Consider the following 23,060-nt stretch of genomic DNA (forward strand, 5'->3'; position numbering starts at 1 on the left):
TTTGGCTGTTTGCAGAGAGCGGCATTCTTTGCCCCAGCTGCAGTCTCAAATCTCATCCGCATCCGGGGAAAGTCCAGGTTTTAGCTGCTGTCTGAAGTGACACCACTTTGCTCAACCGATTTCCGTGATCTGCTCAGACTGGAGGAACTCCATCGCTTTTTTTTTTTTTTTTTTTTTTAATGGAAAATGGGTGGGCTTCTTCCGCTGTCGGTCACCAGGCACGGTTCTAGGATTCACCGTGAGCTGGTACAGAATTAGCTGTTTGTTTTTCTCCTTCCTCACTTTATATTGAAATCCATAGCAGGTGAGAGAAGGGGTTCGGCAGAGCCCCATTTCCAGCAGCAGTCCGGCTGTAGCCTTTCCCTCTTCAGCACCTGGACAGCGCTTTGCCGGTTTCCTGCCAAAAAAAAAAAAAGGCAGAACAAACCCATCTGCAGGAATCTGCAAACAAGATCAGTAAAAGCATAAAACTGAAAGCCTGAAACTTCTGCACTGGGGCAGCTCTCTACGCCTATCTAATATGGTCTGCACAGAAGCATAGTGGAAATTTCGACATTACACAAGAAATCTTTTTGTTTTTTTCCTTCTAAAAATTACTGCTTCTTCCAATACATAATTTTAAAATCCTTCAAAACGTTTGTTTACAAATAAACTTTACATTCGGCGGCTAGCCTCGCGGGGCGCAAGATCTGTGGAAGGCAAATTAACTTCAGCACTTGGACAGTTCCCACAAGCGGCTGAAGAGTAACCAAAGAAGAGGAGCGGATAACAGGCTCGAGGAGGAGCTTGCAATCTGCAGGGAGCAAGGCTGATTGGAAGAGAGAGAAATTACATTCTCCCAGTTCGTCAAGACCAGATGAGCAACAGTCAAACTGACTTTATCGTTTTGTATTTCCAGTGACAGCGTGGTACAACAGTTATTGGGATCACCGAGAGAAAATTGGCCACTGCCGTCCGTATGCAGTTTTAATGTATACGTCAGCTGCAAATATGATCGGTATATTTTTATTACAAAGGTTTTCCTATTTTTCTTAGGCAACTATGTGGAAATTGAAAACAATTTTAATATGTATGGGGTCACATTAATTTTCACAATCTCAAGTGCATAACCGCAAAGTAAAGGTGCCTGATTAGCACCCTGGAGAAATACAGCAATATCCATGAGTTACAGTGTTAGAAAGAAACCACATTTCATTCTGAGGTTGGTAAAACTTTGGAAGAAGGAAAGACCAGACCTGTTTGGAACTCATAGGATGAAAAATTTCATTCTTGTGGGCTGAGGATGCAACCGTCAGTATCCCAGGAGACAATAACACATCTGGAAGGGATTTAAAGAGTGAACCAGACTCAGATGCGACCCACGATGGCAAATGAACCAGTGATTTTAAATGTTTATGATATGGTGAGTATTACATTGACATGCATCACATGAACACCACCTACTAGTGGGAGAAATGATTGAATGTCTAAGAGGTCCTATGTTGTCATAGGTAGAATAAATTATGATGTGATGATCTTATGACAGTACTAGGAACAACCGTTTTGATTGTTAGATTTGTAACACACCTTACATAAGAAAATTGAACTAGATGTTATGTATATTATTGGAAATAACCTTTACAGAGATCAGCTGGATTGGTGTGATAACTCCTTATGTTTACTACCAGAACTAAGAATCATAAGTCTGAAAAATAAGCAACAGTAAAAAAGATGAGAAATTGCATATTCACAGTGAAGAAATCTTTTATTGCAGGTAGCAAAGCAATATAGCCAAGACAATCATAGCCTGGACAGCAGATAACACCATTATGCAGTATTATCAATTCAATGAATCCCAGTAAAAAATGCAACCTTAAAAGTTATAGCTATGCCATAGCCTTCTTTATCTGAATGTCAGGGGAGAAATTAGTGTTTTAGCCTTATAAATCCTCTGAACTAAGTGAAAAAAAAAAACAACCCACATAAACTCAGTGCTCAAAACATAGAAAGCCTATGAACAGATGGCTTTATTTATTGGCCCCTTTCAGCTCATAAAGGTAATTTTTATATGGCTTACCCCCTCAGGACAACAATATTATATAGCAAGTATTCCACTGATATTTTATGCAGAATTTGTTTTTCTTTCTTTCTTTTCTTTTCTTTTTTTACTATTTTGAGCAAAGGAGGAGGAAATATATGATACCAACCAATCTGAACAACTGTATTAAGAGAGGCAAACATTGTCAACTGAAAAGGATTGAATAGCTGTAAATATATATTATTATGATGTAATATAATATTTTAGTGTTATACTTGGGTTCAACTATGGCTAAATCATAGAAACACCTGCAGAGAAATATTGATTATTGGACATAAATATTGCTGACATTTATAATCCTTTTCAAATCAATTATGATCAATAATTTTGCACTAGGCATCAATAAGCCTTCATGATAGAACAATACCGTCTTCAGTGAATTATTCCCAACTTATATGTACTCAACTCTGTCTACTGAGTAGCCTAAACTATATTTCTCTTCCTGAATAATTAGGCTCTTATCCCTCCGTATAAGGTTTCAAACCCAGATTAAAATGCCACACACTACAGTGCTCCAGTTAGGGTTTCCACTTCACCCAAGTCAACCCAAAGAGACTGAGCCAATCCTAGTTATCCACATTATATGCCAAGAACTGTAATTATGATTTACTTAGAATAAGTAGGCCTCCAACTCCAGGTATACAATGGAGCAAAACCAGGATGGGATCAGCTTCTTCAGGGTGACCCGGGTAAGGTGGACACGCTCGCTTCACTTGAAAGGTCAGGCTGCTTATTTATCCACTGTATACATTATATACCACCTAATCATAAATTTCTTCTTCTGCAAATGCATTGTTCTGGTTCTTATGGTTTTTGATTAATAGTCCAAACCCTCAAACATTAAGCTAAAATAGCAGCAGTAGAACAGGCTTTTTCATGGGAATGATCATAGGAAGATCACATTTAGGTATCTCTTCAAAGAGGTTTATTGCTTACTTTATCTCGCACAAAAAAGATTACTGTATACTTTAAAAAGTGGACTACATGTGTGTGTGCTATCCGGTGCACACGCATGTTATAAAATCCAGGGTCGGCGCGCACAAGGGGTGCACAATTGTGCACCTTGCACGCGCCGAGCCACACTGCCTTCCTCCGTTCCCTCCCAGGCCGCTTCAAAATCGGAGCAGCCTGGAAGAGAACTTCCGTTCCCCCTAACCTAACCTTCCCACACCTAGCCCTACTCTAACTGCCCCTGCCACTCTGTCGGAGGCCTCTGGCTCTGCCCCCGGCCCACGCCTTTTGTAAATCCCCAGGACTTACACGCGTCCTGGGGCTTTACACACGTCGCCGGGCCTTTTTAAAATAGGCCCGGTGCGTGTAACCCTTTTAAAATCTGGCCCATACTGCGCATTTACATTTCTGTATAGGGATTGCTAATACCTTAAAATACACTCTAATTTCCAAATTGCTCTCTTTCTTTCTATCTAACTTTTAAAAAGGTGCACAGGCACTTTTATAACAGGCATGCTTATATGCACGCCTGTTATAAAATAGCCTGACCATGCGCACATGTGCGCGCAATTTTAAGTGGATGAGCACCTATGTGTGCAATCGCCATGTCTACCATGTAAGTGGGGGGGATTTTAAAAGACACGTGCACCGAAACCATTACCAGTTTTACCAGTTTGATCCTAGTTCACCCAGGTAAGGAATAGAACTTCCAAACCCTCCTCATTTAATAGCGTCCCTTCTTCCCTGCTTGCCCTGACTTTTAAAACTCCGCCGCTCTGTCCATTTATCTTTATTTTATAACTTGCACATCATCCATAGCAGAAGTAAGGTTACACAGCAGGGACCCGGGCGCAAACCTGTGTGCATAAGTATTTACTCTCTAATTTCAAGTTAAAATCCAGGAACTCCCATACCCATGTCACACCCCTTTTTAAAAACTTGTAATTTGTGCACATATTTTGTGCACATATGCACATATCCAGATGGCTTTTAAAATCTCCTCAGCATGTGCTGGCCCAACTTGTGCACACATCTCTCAGTTTTGGTGCATGCTGGGCTTTTAAAATTCACCTTTTTCTGTTTATTACTGCATTTGAATATCTGTCTATCCTAGAATATTTACCTTTAGTTTATAGAAATTCAGATGAGGACGTTCAAATTCATCCTAGTTAAAAAAACAGTTTGCAAAACTTTTGACTGTCTGACATCCTTTTGGACTCTAGCACTTGAAAGATAATTCCTTTATGCCAATCAGTCTGCTAAAATAATTGAACAAATGCACAAGAATGCTCTAAAATTATTTAAAAGAAAAAACAATGATAAAAGCAATTCATTACACATGCCAAAAGTTTTAATGTTTTCATTACTGCTATAGAAATATGTACATAAAGGCTGTAAAACTTCAGGGGGCATGTTACCACTGTCAGTGGGGCTGATGCAATACAGTGTGCTCAGCCGAGCGCACTGTTTAACCCGCAGTTGGACATGAGTTGTGTAGGTGTAACCTAGTCCCCTTACAGGTAGACTTTGAAAGGTGTTTCCCAGCGCATGCACACGGATGTGTCGATTTTATAACATGCGTGCGCCAGCGCACGCATGTTATAAAATCATTGGGCCGCGCGCACACATGCGCATTTAATTTTGTAATCCATGTGCAAGGGGGGAGTACAGTTCTGCAAAATTTGCACGGTGACGCATCCTGGCCTTCCTCAGTTCCCTACCCCCTACTCTAATCTCCCTTCCCCTATCCTATCTACCCCCGATTTTTTTTTTTAATCTTTTGCTCCTCAACAGAAGCAGTAGCAAGATGTGCGCACCAGCAAGGTGCTGGCACATGCTTCCTCGGCACAGCAGCAAATGGCCGCTGTACTGGATGCCTCCAGCCCCGTCCCCCAAGTCTGCCCCTCCCAGCCCCTTTATCTAGGCCTGGCACGTTGGTGCATAACGGGGTTATGTGCATCGCCGGGCCCCTTTGAAGATGGGCACGGTGTGCGCAAGGCCCGGCCATGTGCGTAATCCCCATTTTTTACGCGTGTGGGGGATTAAAAATCAGGCCGTTATACAATAAGGGGATTAGCGACTCCACAACGCACATCTAATATGCGCCGAAACTAATAGCGCTTATCACATGCCAATGCATGTTGAGGAGGCTATTAGTTACCTGAAATGCAAAAAAAAAATGTGCGTCCAAAATGCATCCTAGAGTAGGCATTAGTTTCTGAGCACTCCCAAAAGTTGAACAGAAAAGCAGAAAATACTGCTTTTCTGTACATCCTCCTACTTAATATCATTGCGATATTAAGTAGGAGGAACTAAAAGATAACAAAAAAAAATGTTTTAAAAAAAGTGCTGGCGGTCAGGTTTGGGAAATGGATGCTCAGTTAACAAGCATCTGTTTCCTGAAACCATGGCTGTGCGCCTGTTACGGAAGGCCTTCCTGTTCGAGAAGGCCTTGCATGCTGTTATGGGAGCGCTGAGGGAGCGGTCCCACTCGAGGGGATTGTGTGCCCTTGGGCCTCGGCACGACCCCAGAGAGCTCCAAGGCAGCTCCGTGGTAGGTGAGGCGTGTCCCACCATGGGCTGGACAGGAGCAAGGCTGGACTGAAGATACTGACCCTCCTCTGGACCTGCACGCTTCGGGAAGACCATCAATGCAATAGTGGTCTTATGAACAGTCCTCCGACCATTCCAAGCCCTTTCGGACCTGCTGCAAGGTATGGCAAGAAGCGGCAGGCTGGATGGAGGCCAGGGCAGTGAAGACCAGAACATGGGGATTCAGACGTAGACTCAGGAACAAGGTACTTGGGTGGACAGACATAGACTCAGGAACAAGGTACTTGGGTGCACAGATGAAGGCTCAGTAACGAGGTACTTATGTGCACAAACGAAGACTCAGGAACGAGGCACTGCAGGCACGTATTCAGAAGCAGGATCAAGGACTGGGTTGAGACTGCGATGCAGTGCGCCCTACACAGCCACTACCCATGGGCTGGTTGCGGAACACGCTTGCATGCGAAGCAGGCTCTAGATGAGGTGTGGAATAACTGAAGCTGGAACATGGCGAAGATTCGGTAGAAGCCTGTACCAAGGCGCACCCTACACAACCCATCCTAGGCTGGTCACGGACCACGCTGGAAAGGCACAGGTTCATTCAGAGTCTTAGGCATGGACAGACACAGGGCAAGGAACTCCGAAGACCGGGATGGAAGCAAGCAAGGATTCTAAGACAACTCAGGTCTGAAGCGGAAGTTTTCCAGAGGCTTTTACTTGCACAGGTGAACATGGCCTTGTACCATGAGCGCCCTACAGAGCCACTACCCATGGGCTGGTCACGGACCTCAACATGGCACGCCAGAAAGGAGGCAATGAGGAACCTGGGGTACAGGCATCAGGAACAGACTAGGAACATCAGGACTGGATCTCAAACATCAGGAACAGGTGACGGACATCAAGACGAGACATGAAGCTCCAATGAAGAACAAAGGCCTGACGGAGCACTGGAAGGCGAGACATTCAGGACCATGCATTGGCAAGGCAAGGCAGAACTGAAAGCAAAGTCCTTTTGTAGTGGAAGAAGCAGGCAACTCCCTGGGAGGAGTTTAGATAGGCCACACCCGGCTGGCCCTATAACTAAAGCGAAGAGCTGTGGGCTGGCCCCTTAGGAAGGCGGGGCGAGGCCCAAACCAGAAAGTCCAGGAGGAAGAAGAGCAGGCCTCAGGCAGGCCCAGATGGCAAGGAAGGCCTCCCAGGCCATGGAGCAAAACCGGGATAGACTGTCCAGGCAAGGCCCCGGCTTCGGAGCGGGCTCCAGAGAAAAGGTGAGAGGTCTCCTGTGGCACAGCTACAGGAGGAATCGTAACAGCGCCAGTTAGGAAAATGGATGCCGATAAATTCAACAACTGTTTTCTTAACCGGCGGATGGCTGCTGACAGCTGACTGCTCGCGGGTGCCAATTATCAAGGAGGTGCTATGGGCATGCAATCGACCCTAGTGCCTCTTTGACAACATGACCCCTAATTTAAATATTGCATGGCACCTCCAGGAGAGGTGCCTGGGGGCATGTTAGGAAAGCAGGCACTGAACACTCAGCACCCGCTTTCAGTGCCTTTTTTTGGCATCAGCCCCAGTGTTAGCTGCTATGTAACAGTCTGATTGTGTATTTTCTTCATGCATACTGCATTAAATATCCACTTTGTTCAAAACACAGGATTCTTGATGTCCTGTTCAAGTTTATTCAACAGTGTTTACTGAATTTTACTAAATAGCATCTCTAGAAGTACATATTTGTATTCAAAAAAGACCATTCCTGAAAGGAATAACTATAGCAAAAATTTAATTGTCAATGACACCAAGGTGGTTTACAATACAAATATCACAAGTTAATTTTATCAAATATAAAAATATGAATTCGTGTGGATCCAATGCTTGTCACATCCAGCAGAGCAATACTGCTCTCTGGGAATAAACTCTCCTCAAGGTCAAAAGTATTGTTTTTGTCACTGGAGTTCTGCCTTCCTCACACAAATAAAGGGGAAACCAAAGATTCTCAAAACTCATTTTAATTTTGTGATTTTTTTTTTATTTGGAGAAGACATAGCAAATAGTTTCTTTGGTAAAAAAAAACCAAACCAAACAAATCCACCTCTAGCATAGAATGGCCAGGATACCAAATAAAGGCATGGATCTAGAAGTAGGGTCATGCTTGGTAATTCCTCAACTGATGCTGCAAACCACTTGCAATGACTTGACTCATTAACTTCTTGTTAGCCTATCATTGTGGATTATTTTGAAAACTTATGAGGTCAAGCGAATGGTCAATTCTAGGAGTCCAGTTTAAACCATCAAGTTAAACAAGTTCATTGTCTAGGCCACTGTGGTAATATTCTACAAATGACTGTGATGAAAGCATTGAGATAGTCTAAGTTGTAGTAGAGGTAAACCAATCCAAAATGGGTGATCTGGGAACATCTTGACTGGTGAGCTGTGGCTTGACTGTTTGTTTTTTTAATCTAACCCAATGATTCATAAATCGGTATTTGTGATTTATAGTTCATGATTTGTGGATTATAGGTTATGAATCTTGAATCAGTTTTGAGAACAGAAAGTATTTTGGAATGATATAAAGGAGGTATAGTGGCAAGCTCAAGATGGAGAATGGAGAGTTGGGTAGTAGGAGAGAAGTTGAAAATGTCAGTTTTTCTGATGGTGGTATTTTAGTCATTCAAGAAATTTATTTTATTTATTTATTTTTAACTTTTCTATACCGATGTTCCTGTAAGAATACAAATCACACCGGTTTACAATGTAACTGTAAAAATTCGCTTAGGAGCGTTACATAGAAGAAATGTGATTCACAATTCATTTGAGCTTTCACAATCCTACCCAGTGAGCCAGTGAATTGTAGATCATGGACCATGGAGTGTTTGATTGATATATGGTGATTTGATCCATTGCAGAATGTTCTTGTTAATTCACTGCCATGGGACAAAGATCGCACTATACCACTGATACACAGGACAGCAAAGGACATAGATGAATATAGTAAATGTCTGTCTTAGCATAAAATCTATGACAGTTTCAATTTCCACATTATAGCAAATTTGTGGGATATATTACACACTCATAAATTGAGCCTTGAAAGCGTGGTTCTAGTGCATAAATTCTAAAAGGTTTTCCATCACAATTACTTGCTAGCAGATGGGCACATATTGTTTGGTAATCTTCTTGGTGCAGAGGTTCTTCTTTATAAGATATGGGCTGCTTGTCAATTAATTCATCTGTTATGTTATAAAGACAATGTGTTAGAGAAAAATTTAATTTCTGTTAGAAATAATTAATATAAACCATTTGTGGGGGAGAATAAGAATTTAGTTTAATATAGCCAAGGAATGTTCAGGTGTGTAATTAATTTCTGAAACTTGAATTTTATGGTGTTTTTACTTGATGATAGCATTTGCTTTTTCACCTGTAATACTTCCTTTAACATAATAATCTTAATAGAATTACTTCAAGCCTGGAAGCTGCTGGCTTCTTTTGTTTCTGTGTGCTTTGCAGTTTCCCTCCTATCTATTTTGTTTATTGTAATCCAGATGGCCAGAAAGCAGCAGTAGCTACCAACAAGGAGCTGCCTCTTAAAACATGAGTCTGGAGATCCTGGAAATATTGTTTAGGTGATTATCAAAGGATGGTCTTTCTATTTGGTCTTTATTTTAATTCATTACTTAGTAATCTAAATTCAGAGATAAATTAGCAAAGAGAAGTGGCACTTATTAGTAAAGGTTAATTAAGGCTTCCACTTACTATGGCTTACTAGGAAGGAAAGTGCGGAAAACTCAGTGAAGCATTAATGCCAAAACAAAGTGCACAGATGCTCATACTTCCAAGACATGCTTATTAAGAAACAAAATTGCACCATTTGACCATGTTACAAAGCAGACTGCAGTATATGTTATGGTCCTTGATGTATAGCCACAAACAAGTTCATGTTGCTGATAAATATAGCGTGACCTGCTAAACTCAGGGGTAAATAACTTACAGAGTGTTTGTGGGGAAGAAAGCATATTCATTTATTGTATTTATTCATTCTTATATTCCACAGCTTCCACATTGCATTCAGGATGGATTACACTCATAACATTCATATAATATAAACATATAATATAAAACAAAAAGCACAAATCAATAATTCTTTCATTTATTTGTTCATATTTGATTGACAATCAGAACCTCCCAATGAAAACATGGCATAAGCACTGAGATTTAGTTGTGGGGAGAGCGGGTAAAATGGGAGTTGAGTTCAGTCTGTAGCATTGCAGCGGGAGGGGAAAGTAGGCAGCCTGGGTGGGCCTTGAAGTTATCTGCTCTCATATTATGTTTCTGGATTTCAGTGATATATACGTTCCTGTACAATACGAAGCAGATTTTCAAAGCAATGAAGAAAAAATGAGAATTGTCTAATTACTCAAAAAATATGCAGAAAGAGTAGGTTGAGAACTTTGCCTTTACATTTAATGTCAAATATGCCTCTGTGTATCAGGGCTGGGCAGTAGAGTCAGTCATCGCTGATCTCCACACTAATGAGAAGCAGCTGAAAATATTTAAATTCTAGTGAGGGACATTATCGCCGGCAGTAGCGCGGCGAATAGCACCACCTTTTTTGGTGGCGCTATTTGTGTGAAAGGCTGCAGCTGGCCGCACTGTGGCTGGCGACATCACACCGCCGAGGCGAACGACTGCGGCCTTTCGCAGGCCCGCCCCGCCCCCTTTTTCGCTGGATTCATCATTCTGCGAAGAATGATGAATCCAGCCCTATGTTTGCTCGAGTAGCAGCTTAAAATTAGGAGCATGCATACGTGTGCTAGGCATATTTTAAATCTTAAGTGCGTAAATGCATCCATAATTTAAAATTCCAGCTTATGTTTGCTTGCGCGCCCAGTACATGCATATATGGGTGCCCACACACTCATTTTAAAATTAGTCTGTAAGATTTTAAAAGACACCAAATAATTTAGAATCCCTTAAATTGAGAGACTTGCCTACTCCATAACCAGCTTTTAAAACTTTAGCAACTTAATAAAATTAAGATGCAAATAGAAATCAAGGAGCGAATTGGGAGCTATCCAGTCTTTTTCACAGAGTGCCAGATATATTATTATCTACTTGTTGGCAAGGTGCTGTAATGTTAGCACTCAGGACAAAGAACTCCAGGCTCTCAGACAACGAGTACAATCTCTGGAGGCTAGAGTGGCAGACCTGGAGAAGCTGAGGCAGATAGAGAGGTATATAGCGGAGACCGTCAGGGACGTAGTAGAGCAATCTCAACTCCAGTCAAGCAGCCTTGTGTTGCTTTGGAGAAGTGAGATCACCTGGCAGGATAACATCACCTTGGTGTGGCAAGATGTGATCCTGTAGCTAAGACCTACCCTATTGCACCAAGGATGTGTCTCCAGGGCCATGTACCCAGGAGGGAAGGGTTAGGATGGCCATTATAGTGGGTGAAGTCGATAATTAGAAATATAGATAGCAGGGTGACTGGTGGGCATGAGGATCACTTGGTAACTTGCTTGCCTGGTAGAAGGTGGCAGACCTCATATGTCACCTTAATAGGATTTTAGTCAGTGCTGGGGAGGAGCCTGCTGTCATGGTATATGTGGATACCAAAGACATAGGGGTGTGCGGGAGGGAGGTTCTGAAAGCCAAATTTAGGGTTTTAGAGAAAAAGTTGAAACCTAGAACCTCCAGGGTAGCATTCTCAGAAATGTTTCCCATTTCTTTCATAGGACTCCAGAGACAGACAGAGCTCCAGAGTCTCAATGCATGGATGAGATGCTGGTGCAGAGAAGAGGGTTTTAGGTTTGTTAGGAATTAGGCAACATTTTATTTGGGGGGGGGGGGAGGGGGAGCTTTTCCCAAAGATGGAACCAGGCTACTGGCACTAACCTTTTTTTTTTTTAAAAAGATAAACTAGATGATGGGGGAAAGCTGATGGTTTGGAATGATACCTTTGAAGGATACTAATAAAACAGGGAAGTTAGGGTATCTCCATAAGGAGGTTGCAATAAATGTTAAATAAGCCCAGATACCTTTAAGCAAAGAGCAGACAGAGCATAACAATTCCAAATTACCCCTGTCAACTGATAAGCAGGTTATTAATACATACAAAAAAAATACTTTGAAATAGCTGTATACAAATGCTAGAAATCTAAAAAATAAGATGAGAGAGTTAGAAGGTATAACACTGAATGAAGAGGTAGATGTACAGTAATTGGCATCTCAAAGACCTGGTGAAAGGAAGATAACCAGTGGGACATTGTGATACCAAGATTCAAATTATATTGCAATGATATGATGGATTAAGTTGGTGGAGGGGTGGCACTATATCTTAAAGAGGGCATAGAGTCAAACCGAATAAAAGATCTGCAGGAAATAAAATGCACTGTAGAATCTTTTTAGATAGAAATTCCATGTGAGAAGGGGAATGGGAATAGCAGTGGGGGTGTACTAAGATCCATCTGGCCAAAATGAACAGAAGATGAAATGCTAACAAATTAGGGAAGCTAACAAAATTAGCATCACAGTAATAATGTGTGATTTTAATTACCTGAGTATTGGCTAGGTAAATGTCACATCAGGACATGCTAAGGGTTTAATTGAAATAAATGACTGCTTTATGAAGCAACTGGTACAAGAACTGACAAGAGGGGGAGCTATTTTAGACCTAATCCTGAGTGGTACATGATATTTATTTATTTATTTATTTAAGTTTTTTATATACCAACATTCAGGACGGTGGTCCCATCATGCTGGTTCACAAGAAACAGGGGTGAAATTATAATAAACTTTACCATTTAAACAAAAGTGCAGAAAAGCAGTTACATATAACAAGGAAAACAATAACTTGGAATGAGAGAGGAAATGAAGATCAGATAGCACGTATAGTACTTGAATGTAATCTGAAATGACCAAAAGTCAGAATATAAAAAAATAAATAAATAAATAAATAAAATATGATGCGAGGTAATGGTGTTTGGGGTCACTTGGCAATAGTGATCATAACATTTATTTATTTATTTATTTAGATTTATGTTCTGCTTTTCAGCCACTTCAAAGTGGATTACATTCCATGATCCAATTTGACTTGATAACTAGAAGGAGGATACCAAAGACATCTATTGTGATACATTTAACTTTCAAAAGGGAGATTATGAGAAAATGAGAAAAATGGTTAGAAAAAAACTGAAAGGAGCAACTGCAAAAGTTAAAAGTTTACATCAGGCATGGATTTTGTTTAAAAATACCATCTTGGAAGCCCAGACCAGATATATTCTTTTTTTTTTTAATTTAAACTTTATTGAATTTTCAAAAATCATGACACAACACTGTCATTTACAGATTATGAGTGTCTACAACGCACCCTAAGGAGAGAAAACAAAGAAGAAATACAAACTACACTGAAATATTTATATTCCTGTAAGCACTCAATGTACAATGAAATTGGGGGAATCAACCTCTCATGAGCAAAAAACAAAGCAAGTTTAATTCTATATAAATACTGGTACTAATAACCCCATACCACTTCTAATTGCGGTTACCTTTAATCAAGAGCCACTTCCCCCAACAAATTCTTGGCTTCTAAGAACTTTTTCAGATCTGAGGGTTCATAATAGACATAATTTACATTATTTAATTTTATCATGCATTTGCTGGGATACCGAACAACCATCTGGGCCCCCACCTTATCTGCAAGCTGTTTTAAAGCCAAGAATTCCTTTCTTCTACTTTGTGTTCATTTTGTTACATCTGGAAAGATCCATACTTGTTGATTATAATATTTCACAAATCTATTTCTCAGAAACAGTTTAAGCACCATATCTCTATCTGATGGAAAAATAAATCTAACAAGAACTATTCTTCTCTTGTAAACAATTTCTTCATTTTATGACTCCAGTAGTTCTGTAACATTCAATATTTCTTGTTGTTGGTCTTCCTGTTCCACTAGTTCTTTATCTTTCCCTCCTCTTTCAGGTAAGAAATATATTTTTGCAAATGGCGGGAGAGATTCTTTCGGTATTTTTAATACTGTTCCAAGATATTGCTTAAATTGTTCTTGAACAGAGATTCCTACCACCTGTGGGAAATTAATTACCCTCAGGTTCAGGTATCTCAAATCATTTTCAATTCTCTCCATTTTAATATGATTTTTCAATTCTCCTTGTATTAACCCAGTCTGTATTTTCTCTATTTTTGAAATCCTCTGTTCTAAGTCCTTTATTTGTGTCTTCTGTAGATCATTCTGTTGCTCTATATTTAACATTCTTTTATTAACATCTGTAACCACATTTGTAAGAGTGGTAATAGATTTTTCCAAAGTCATTATAGCAATCCAGATGCTATCAAGTGTTATTTTAGCTGGTCTTTCTAATTTATGAGGTAAAGAAGGCTCTGACCCTAAGATTCCGGCACTTATCACTCTCTTGTGTGTGCCGTTACCTTCTCCTTCATCTAATTTACAAGGTTCGACACCTCCTCCACTTTGTGTAGCCTTGTCCCCTACTAAAGAAGCATTGGACTCAGATTATTCCAGCACAGATAATCCGGCTAGGGGAGGTGAAGGCGTAACCGACGCTCCCGGACTCAAAGATATTAATGAGGCAGGTGATCCCTCCTTCTGCTCAATAGAAGGGATCCCAGCGCCTCCTTCATCGGGAGTTATATCTGGGGCCTAGATTAAAATACTTTTCAATTTTAAGCTGAGAAGAGGTCGCTGGGGAGGATGTAATTGTTACCTCCCTCAGTTTCCCCTTCCGCTTTGTATGTGGCATTTCAAGATACCACAAAGAAAATAATGTCCAGGCCAGATATATTCTACACATTAAAAAAAGGTGGAAGGAAGGCCAAGGTAAGGTGAGAGAGTCTATTCTAGCCAAAAGAACATCTTTCAAAAAAATGGAAAAGGGATCCAAATGAAGAAAACAGAAAATAGCATAAGCACTGGCAAGTCAGATGCACAGCATTGATAAGTGAGAATTTGAAAAGCAGCTTGCTGTGGAAGCAAAAACTCATAATAAAATAATTTTCAGGTATATTTGAAGCACAAAACCTGTAAGAGAGTTAGTTAAACCATTAGATAATTGAGAGGTAAAAGGGGCACTAAGAGAGGAGAAGGCCATAGCAGAGAGATTAAATGATTTCCTTGCATTGGTCTTTATTGAGGATGATGTAAGGACCTGTGCCAGAAGGGATATTTAAAGGGAATGATTCAGAAGAACTGAAACAAATCTTGGTGAACCAGAAAGATGTAATAGGGCAATATAACATAACATGAGAGGTTTTAGGCTTTAGCAGGGTTGGAGGACAGAACATTCTGAAGTCCAGTCTTTCCTTCAAAGAGCAGTGCTTTATTGTACTTTATTTAAAATAGTAACATAAGCAGTCTGCTTACCTCAGCAGCGCAATTCAGAGTTATGGCCCTCACAGTTAGGACAGACTTATAACAGGAGTTGCCTTCTCACAAATTAAAAGTTAAACACACAATTAGGACAGAAATGTTGAAGAAAATGCTTTCTCCTTATTCCCGATACCTGCAGTTCTCAGCTGAGCCCTGATGTTGGGCCTGGGTCTGGGCCTGGGTCCTGGCGTTGGGACCTGGCCTCTGGGCTGAGCCCCAGCATCAGGCCTGGATCCAAGCTCTGGCCTAGGCTGAGGCCCAGGTGGAAGGACCTGAACTCCAGATTGAGTCCAGCATCGGGCTTGGACTTGGGCCAAGGCCCAGGTAGGGACCCAGCTTTTGGCTGGGACCTGGCCTTGGCCCTGGGTCCGGGTCTTGGCCTAGGCTGAGGCTCAGGCATCGGGACACGGTCTCTGGGCTGGACCCTGGCATCGGGCCTGAACCTGTGCTGAGGCCAAGGCGCTGGTGTCGGGACCAGGCCTCCAAGGCTGGGCCTTGCGTAGGGCCAACAATGAGGCTGCAGCTGCCTACCATGGCCTAGGTCTAAGCAAAGCTGAGGCTTTAGCCTTGGTCCAGGCTTGCCAGTGGATCCCCCTCCTTGGACCGAGTAAGTGGGGGATGGGAAGGATCCTGGCCCTGGCATTTTTCTGGGTTGGAGGGATGGGTGGTGAGGACAAGAGGCCTCGGAAGGCCCCATTTCTCCCCCCCCCCCCCCTTTATGTTTATTTTGTTTGAAATGTTTATTTCATTCTTTAAACTAAATAAACATGAAAGAAAACAAAATTTGTGGGCAATCCGTCCCCTGAAAATGAAATGAAAAACAAAACAAATTTTTTACCGCTGTACGCCCCTATGGACAAGTTCCTAGAAGAAAAGTCCATAAACCATTTTTAAGGTGGACTTGGAGAAATCTTCTCCCTATCCCTGGGTTAAGCAGAATGGAATCTATTGACCTTTTTCTGAACTGGATTGGATGGACCTTTGGTCTGACCCAGTATGGCCAGTCTTAGTTCTTATGAAGGCACTCTCCCAAAAATGAAATCCCAGCAGCTCCCCTTCCCTTGCAGCCCTCGCCAGTGTGAGGTCTATGGATGCTGAACCAGAGCCAATACTGTCAAAGAAAGGAGCGCTATGCTGGAGCTACTGCCACCAATGATCTAGGTCAGCAAACATGCTTGCATCCAAGTATAAAATTGTACTCTCCACTTGTTGTTGGCTCTGTCTTCCCTCAGAACCCCCTTACCTGAAGGAGCCTTCATGTGGTAATGGGTCAGGACATTCTCAATGGCTTCTTCCCCACTGGCACTGGAATCCAAAATGGCATTGACTGTCCTGAGACTTTTCTTTGCCTTGCATGAGTGATAAGAGGGTATTTTGGAACAAGTGGCTTCATCACCCTTGCAGTGTCACTGGGTTAAGAGGTAGGAATGTATGGACATTGCTGCTATTGGTAATATCTATGCATTCCCAGCCACAGGAAGCACCCCCAACTGCAATATTCTCTAAACCGCAGTATATGGTTAATAACATGTAAAAACTGAGTGCTAAAACCTGGTTTTATTGCAGTTTTAGCAAATAGGCCTCTTCGCTAGCTAGCACTGAAAATTAGTGCTAGTCAGCTAAGTTTCTCCCCCCTGGGACTGTGCATTCCCCAAGGACAGCCCAGAATTTGAGCAGCCACTTAGTGAAAAAAGTGATTTATCTTCTCCTTGGAGCTAGATTGACATAGGAGATGATCGAGGCACCTAACTCCATAGATAGGTGGCAAGATTGGTTTGAAAATCTACCCTTATGGCTTCAAAACACTTGCTATATTGTAATGTACCAATAGACAGGAGAATCTTGGGATTTTTATTTTAAAAACATGGCAGCAATTTCTTGAAGTAATTGGAAGCATTGAAAGCAAGGCAGAGCACTTTAAATTTTCTTTAATCACAGAGGGAGCAAGAGAAAAATGTATGTACGGTGCATGCTTTATTGGCTTATAAAATAAAGAATGAGTACCTTTGCAAGAGAATTGCCTCGTTGTTTTTCTGTCTGTTCTGATTTCAAGGATTCCCACAGTCTTTCTTTAGCTCGCTATATTATGTGGGTGGATACAATCCCATTTGTAGGCCCATCAGTCAAGAAATGCCAGATTAGGCTTAGCAACAATTGCTTGGCAACAGATTAGCACTGACATGCATGTGCATTCTAAACAGCAGATTTGCAGACAAAATGTAAACATAAAAAGGCACAATTTAAGATGTTTGAACTGTTATGAATCAGCATGGAAAATGGGTGGTGGGAGGACCACAGTTTTCGCACACACAAAAGCCAATTACCTCATCTAATTGAACACAGTTTTTTCTAGCATATCTAGTGCTGGCTGCTGAGAGCTCCTGGTAATCAAACAGATTGGCCAGAAATTGCCCCATAAACCTAAAATGAGTCTTTGACTTCAAAATATGGGGGGGGGGGGGGGGGGATCACAGATTGTGACCCATTCTCATTTAGTAGTGCAAGATATTTTGGGTGGGGGAGACCCTGGGATTTGTCATTGTTTGAAGTGTTATGGAAACTGATTGAATGTTTGATTCTGCAGTCCTGCTAAGTGTTCTCTGGATGGCATTTGGTTTGATATGGAATCAATGGAATGCGGTTTCTGGGATATTTTAGTGCGACATAGGTTAAGGGGTTTTGATGAGGTTGTCCTCTTAAGAGTAATAGGAAGGCAGAATTGATGGGGGCATAGCCCAAGAAGGTATAAATTCCAGGTCAAATTGGTTGTGGTTGCCCTTTCTAGGTTGGAGCTTGGGAAGATAGGGATCTCCAGGAAGCAGAGCTAGCCTGTGGGCTGATGGGGGCCCAGGATCTCCTCCTGTATGGAATGGATCCGGCAGAGGCTTTTGCCCTCAAGGGAAACGGCCCAAAGCCGAGGATGGCAATTTCTTCCCTGAGGAAAAAAGCCTGAAGAAGTAGATAAATGGGTGACCCACCAGGAGGAGAGCCCACGTTGGCATTGTGCATCCAGCTGCAGATGGGCCACCTCCAAGAGCTTCTCCAGTTTCCTCCATAGTCCATTCTGCCTTGGGCTCAAATCCTGGTGGATCACTCATTTACCTACTTCTTCAGGCTTTTTTTTCTCTCTTCATCCTTGGTCCTTTTCCCTTGAGGGGAAAAAGCCCTGGAAGGAGACGCCCAGGATGGAGCAAGATTGGCGCCTGAAGTCAAAAAGTTGTGAGTAGCTCATGGGGTCAGGTGCGAGTGGGTATAGAAGCTAATTGAGGATTTTTGCTCCATGTCCTCAAGAAACAGAGAGACTGAAACTTGGAGGATGGAAAGGGATATTTGTGATAAGGAGGGTGGATTGATGGATCTAAATTCTGTTCAAGAGTGGACTGACAGATTGGTATTCCAAACCTTGGGGTACCAGACAGTTTGATATAGGGTATGGCTTATTCTGACTTCGTATCCCATGAACTCTGAGAATTCAGTGCAGACTGTATACCTTCTACTAAAATTGTACCTAATTGCTGGCAGGAAAATCCAGAAAAAGAAAGTTAGTGGGATTGGTTAAGCCTGTGAGTGGTATGATTTTGTTTGTGAAACTCTATGTATGCCAGCACTAATTGAGCAATGGGGGGGGGGGGGGGGGGGGGGGGGGGGGGGGGGGGATCAGATTCATGGAGAGGAGGATAGGAAAGGTTTACCTTGTACTTGCCAGGAAAAAGTATTCTGCTTCTAACAGGGTCCACTTCACCATCTGCAGGACCCAATTTTTTTGAATCCACAAAATAAATTGGCGAGATTAACCTTCACCATATGGGGACAGATCCTTTTGATATTTTATGTGCCTGGTTGGAAGGGTTACAGATAGAACCAATCGCGGGTTTTACTGACAACCATCAAGAAAATACTGGCAGTGGTCAGCAGCTGGCACTTATAAGTGCGATGCAATAAAATGTGGGTTAAAAGCCATGCTAACTTTTAGTGTGTATATTTGTTTACTCATATGGTAAAAAAAAAATGTATTTGCATGGGATACAGTAAGCAAATGGTATACAAATAGACCATAAGTTTAAAAACTGCTCTAAACCAAAAAAACTGCATAAAAAATATGAATAAACTTGAAAATCTATGTTAAACCTTGAGTAATGGAGAAACATGCGGTAAAAACAGAAGTGGGAAGGTGCTGGAAATGGTTGGAAAGTGTGGCTAGCTGTGGATGCCCACTCCAGGAAACTTGCACTTTGAGCTTGTCGTGCCCCGCTAAAATGGACTTGAATGCCAAATTGGTGCTCTGCCTCCCAATTTTGGGCACGATCTTGCATGCAAGGCCATTCTGGCAAGGCACGGAAAGTAAAACCAAAGCCTGAACTCTCTTGGGCGGGCATCCAGAGCCGAACGGTATGCACTTTGGTGCTGTGAATCCTGACTTGGCACAATATCCCATGCAAAGCTGTATTTAGCAAGGCACGGCAAGTAATAAGGAAAAGTAAACTCTCTGGGGTGGGCACCTACAGCTGGATCACAATTTCCAACCAATAAGGACAATGTAAGCAGTTTCCAGCCCCTGCCGAGGCAGAAATCACAGGCTGATCACTCTGAGGATGGTATCTAGAACATGTATAGCCAGCATATCTAACATGATTGCACCCATGTTACTCTCACCCCCCACATACCATTACATGAAGCATTTACGATAAACCAACGTGTCAGCTCTCTGGGGCGGCACCTAAGCTGAACAGTACACACGTTGGCATTGTGCATCCAGCTGCAGATGGGCCACCTGCAAGAGCTTACACTTTGATTTAACATTAATACTTCTCGCTATGGTTTCTCAGGGGCGGGGGGAGGAGAGTTGACAGTAACAAGAAACCCCCCCCCCCAACAATTGCACCCACTACTTTCAGCATGTCAGCTATATCATAAAATGCATGCTTCTCCTATGCTTCTGGCAATGTAATTCCTGACTTGCTTCATCATGGCCCACAGTAGTCTATTCCACTTGCTACAGCCACCAGTGGTAAAAAATAAAAAAAAAATGCAAGGCACTGTTAGCTTGAGCCAACCTGGTATGGCATGTCCACGAACAGAGGATCAATATTTGTAATTGCTTTAGCTGGCACAATGCTGGAAATGGAACTCCTGGGTCTGAGGTGGAGTAAAGGTTTACTCACATTTCTGGTAGTCAATGTTATCCTATTTCTATACCCAGAAACAGCTAGACACTTTCACATGGTGTACAGGAATAGAATAACATGGCCACCAGAAAAGTGAGGTAACTGTTACTTCACCTCACACCCAGGAGTTAAATTTTCAGTGTTAAGAAAAAGTGCTTTAAGCTGTCTGCCATTTAATGTGCCTCCCTGTATTGCTGGGGGAATAGTTAATACCTTCATTATCATGGGACTTTACCTGCACTCGCAGTAATCTTAGCACAGATTTTAACTCACAGTTTAGTGCAGATTTTTTTCCATGGAAAAAATCATATTCAATACCAGAATTAAGTTAGCACTGAAAAGTCTGTGCTAAAATGCTGGCTAAAACCTGTGGTGAGATCAGCATACCTTATTACATCAGATTCTAAGTTCTCTCTATGCAGGAGATACACCCCAGTTATAAAAGCTTGCAATGAGCTTATAAAGTTATGGAAAAAAAAAAAGCAATGTTATTAAATAGAAAATTTATGTAATCAAGGTACATCTGTAGATTGGATTTAGTACAAAAACCTCCATGTTCAAACTTGCATATCACTGTTGGACATTTGTCATGGATAAAAGATGATTAAAAGGAAGAGTTAGTACTTAACACGTTTTCAGGCACACCAAGGAGTGTATCTAGCTGTAATTAAGTGTCTAAAATCCACAGGTAAAAGTCATTGTTCATTTCAGAGGTAGGTAGCTCTGGTCCTGGAGTGCCATAAATAGGTCTGATTTTCATGCATGAATTTGCATACAATGGAGTCAATACATGCAAATGTATCTCATGCATATTCATTGTGGATATCCTGAAAAGCAGATCTTTTTGCGGAACTTGAAAACCAAAGCTGCCTTAGTCTTATTCTGGACTTCCTGACCTAATTCAAATGTATGACTAAATGGAGCTTATTTTCGGTGTGCATTGTTGCATTGATAAGTTAGGTGTCTAAAATCTAAAATCTGCATTCTGGCTTTCTTTACCTTATTTCACAGGAAACATGTCATTTATTTAATCACAGTAGTGTGCAATTTCTAAATGTTTTTGAACCCACCTCCAGCAAGTCAGGGAGAGAAAGAGGCAGCCAGAGAACCAAGAGTCTATTTTCAATGCTGGACTAATGAATAGGTGTGTCAGCATTACAGATGAGACAAATAAACTAAACTAGTTTAAATCTTTCTGAGGACTTGAGAAGCTCTGAAGAATCCGACAGAAGAGGCGTAGCTTACTTATCTGTAACTGTGAAAACAGCAGCTATTTTAAGCTTATTCACAAATTCTTTTCAAATCACTGTTAATGACACAGGAGTAAATAACCAGTGTGCCGATAATGGTAGAGATCTATTTATTGATGCAGTTCTCAGGAGAACTCACCCGACTACTTATTTTCCTTCTGACAAAACAGTAGCAGAAATGTACGAGACATATTTAACAATCCTTCAGTTTCTATTGGTTTTGGAGGTGATAATAATTCATGTACCACCTGCTAAATTAGCAGAGCTTTAAAATGCCCCAAATTGTCCCCTTCTTTCATTTATAGGTTGTGTGCAAAGCCAATGTTTCAGCACTGTTTTCTCTTTAGTTTTTTTTCTGAGATCTAAACATATTTGTTTTTATTTTTCAACACCTTTCTACATTTTTGAAACACTACATGCTTTTGTTTGGTTTTTTTTGTTTTGATGTAAAGACTTCAGTCAGATGATTGATTTTCAGATACCGTAGTTGTGTTTCATATTTAAAACCTTGTATCAGGATGCTTGATTCTGACGAATTAAAGCCAGAATTGCACTTAATGGGTTCCTTTTGCCAGCTACTGCCGCTATTTTGTTAGAAAGCAGAATAGTATGTGTTTAAAAACAAGCTATTCCTGCTGCACCCTATAGTCTACTTTTATAAGTTCTAGTTTGGATATAAATGCAGTGAACATTTCAAATAAGCATCATTTTTTTGATAACGATATCTTTGCACAGCGGTGTTTAAGAAGATATGTGTTATGGTGTGATAACCAGACATCCAGGGCATAGTGCAAGGAGCGGTCAAAGGTTAAATGCCTCTAGCACCTAAGAACTGTGATTACCTAAAGTGCTGCTATATTGGGAGTGATGAGTCATAGCATGGAGTTTTCTAAGAGAAGGATGCCACACATCTCAGTACAAGAAAACAACTATTTAATTTTGTTAACTTTGAAGTCATTAAAACCCAAATGTAGACCTCTAACATCTCGTACCATTCAGACCAACATAAATCTCCTCTGACAATCAGAAAATACCAAATGTATTACACCACTAAACTACCCACTCCTTGAGCTGTTCTTGCTTATGGGATCCCCACCACCCCACCAATGTAACAATATCGAAACACCCTCTGGAGCATTGCCGAGCGAAAGCCCAAAGCCACTGCTGACATTACCTCTGTATACTGTCTCTAAACTTTGACTATTAATTGCAACAGCACCTTATTACTGATTTCATGGTTGTAACTCACTTTAAACTCTTTTTCAGGTCGATCCAGTAAGGGCAGGTAGGAAGAGCTGCGTTAGTGCCGGGCGCACCCGCGGTTGCCGCACGCACAGTCCGGCTCTCCTACCGCTCGATCCTGTACTCTAATCTCATGCAAATGTAAGCAGCGTCCAAGAAGCGTTAGGCGAAGCGTTAGGCCCGCGCAACCCATTTTACTGTATAGGCGCTTAATACAGCGCCTATACAGTATCCTGGGTGCGCTGGTACCTGTCATTTCAAATGACATTTGAAATGACAGGCACCAGGAAGTGGATCCCAACTTTAACCCTAAACCCTAAAACCTAAAACCTAAAAACCTAAAATCCCCTCCTCCCGAAGCGGCTCGACATGTGCCAACTTACCTTTTGTTGTTTTTCAGCCCTTTCAGCCTTCTCTGCCGTCCTCTC

At 41.5% G+C, this 23,060-nt stretch overlaps 1 protein-coding gene across 1 annotated transcript in view; it reads left to right on the forward strand.

The window, feature by feature from the left end:
* Positions 1–249: 249 nt before the first annotated feature.
* The window catches only part of LOC115090088 (deubiquitinase DESI2-like), a 117,984-nt gene continuing 95,173 nt past the window's right edge, over positions 250–23,060 (forward strand). The window contains exon 1 of the mRNA XM_029598760.1: positions 250–1,402. Within this exon, the coding sequence (XP_029454620.1) occupies positions 1,352–1,402 (51 nt within the window). The 5' untranslated portion in view covers positions 250–1,351. The remainder of the gene's footprint in view (positions 1,403–23,060) is intronic.

The sequence above is a fragment of the Rhinatrema bivittatum genome, chromosome 4, assembly GCF_901001135.1.
Source record: "Rhinatrema bivittatum chromosome 4, aRhiBiv1.1, whole genome shotgun sequence".
Lineage (NCBI taxonomy): Eukaryota > Metazoa > Chordata > Amphibia > Gymnophiona > Rhinatrematidae > Rhinatrema > Rhinatrema bivittatum.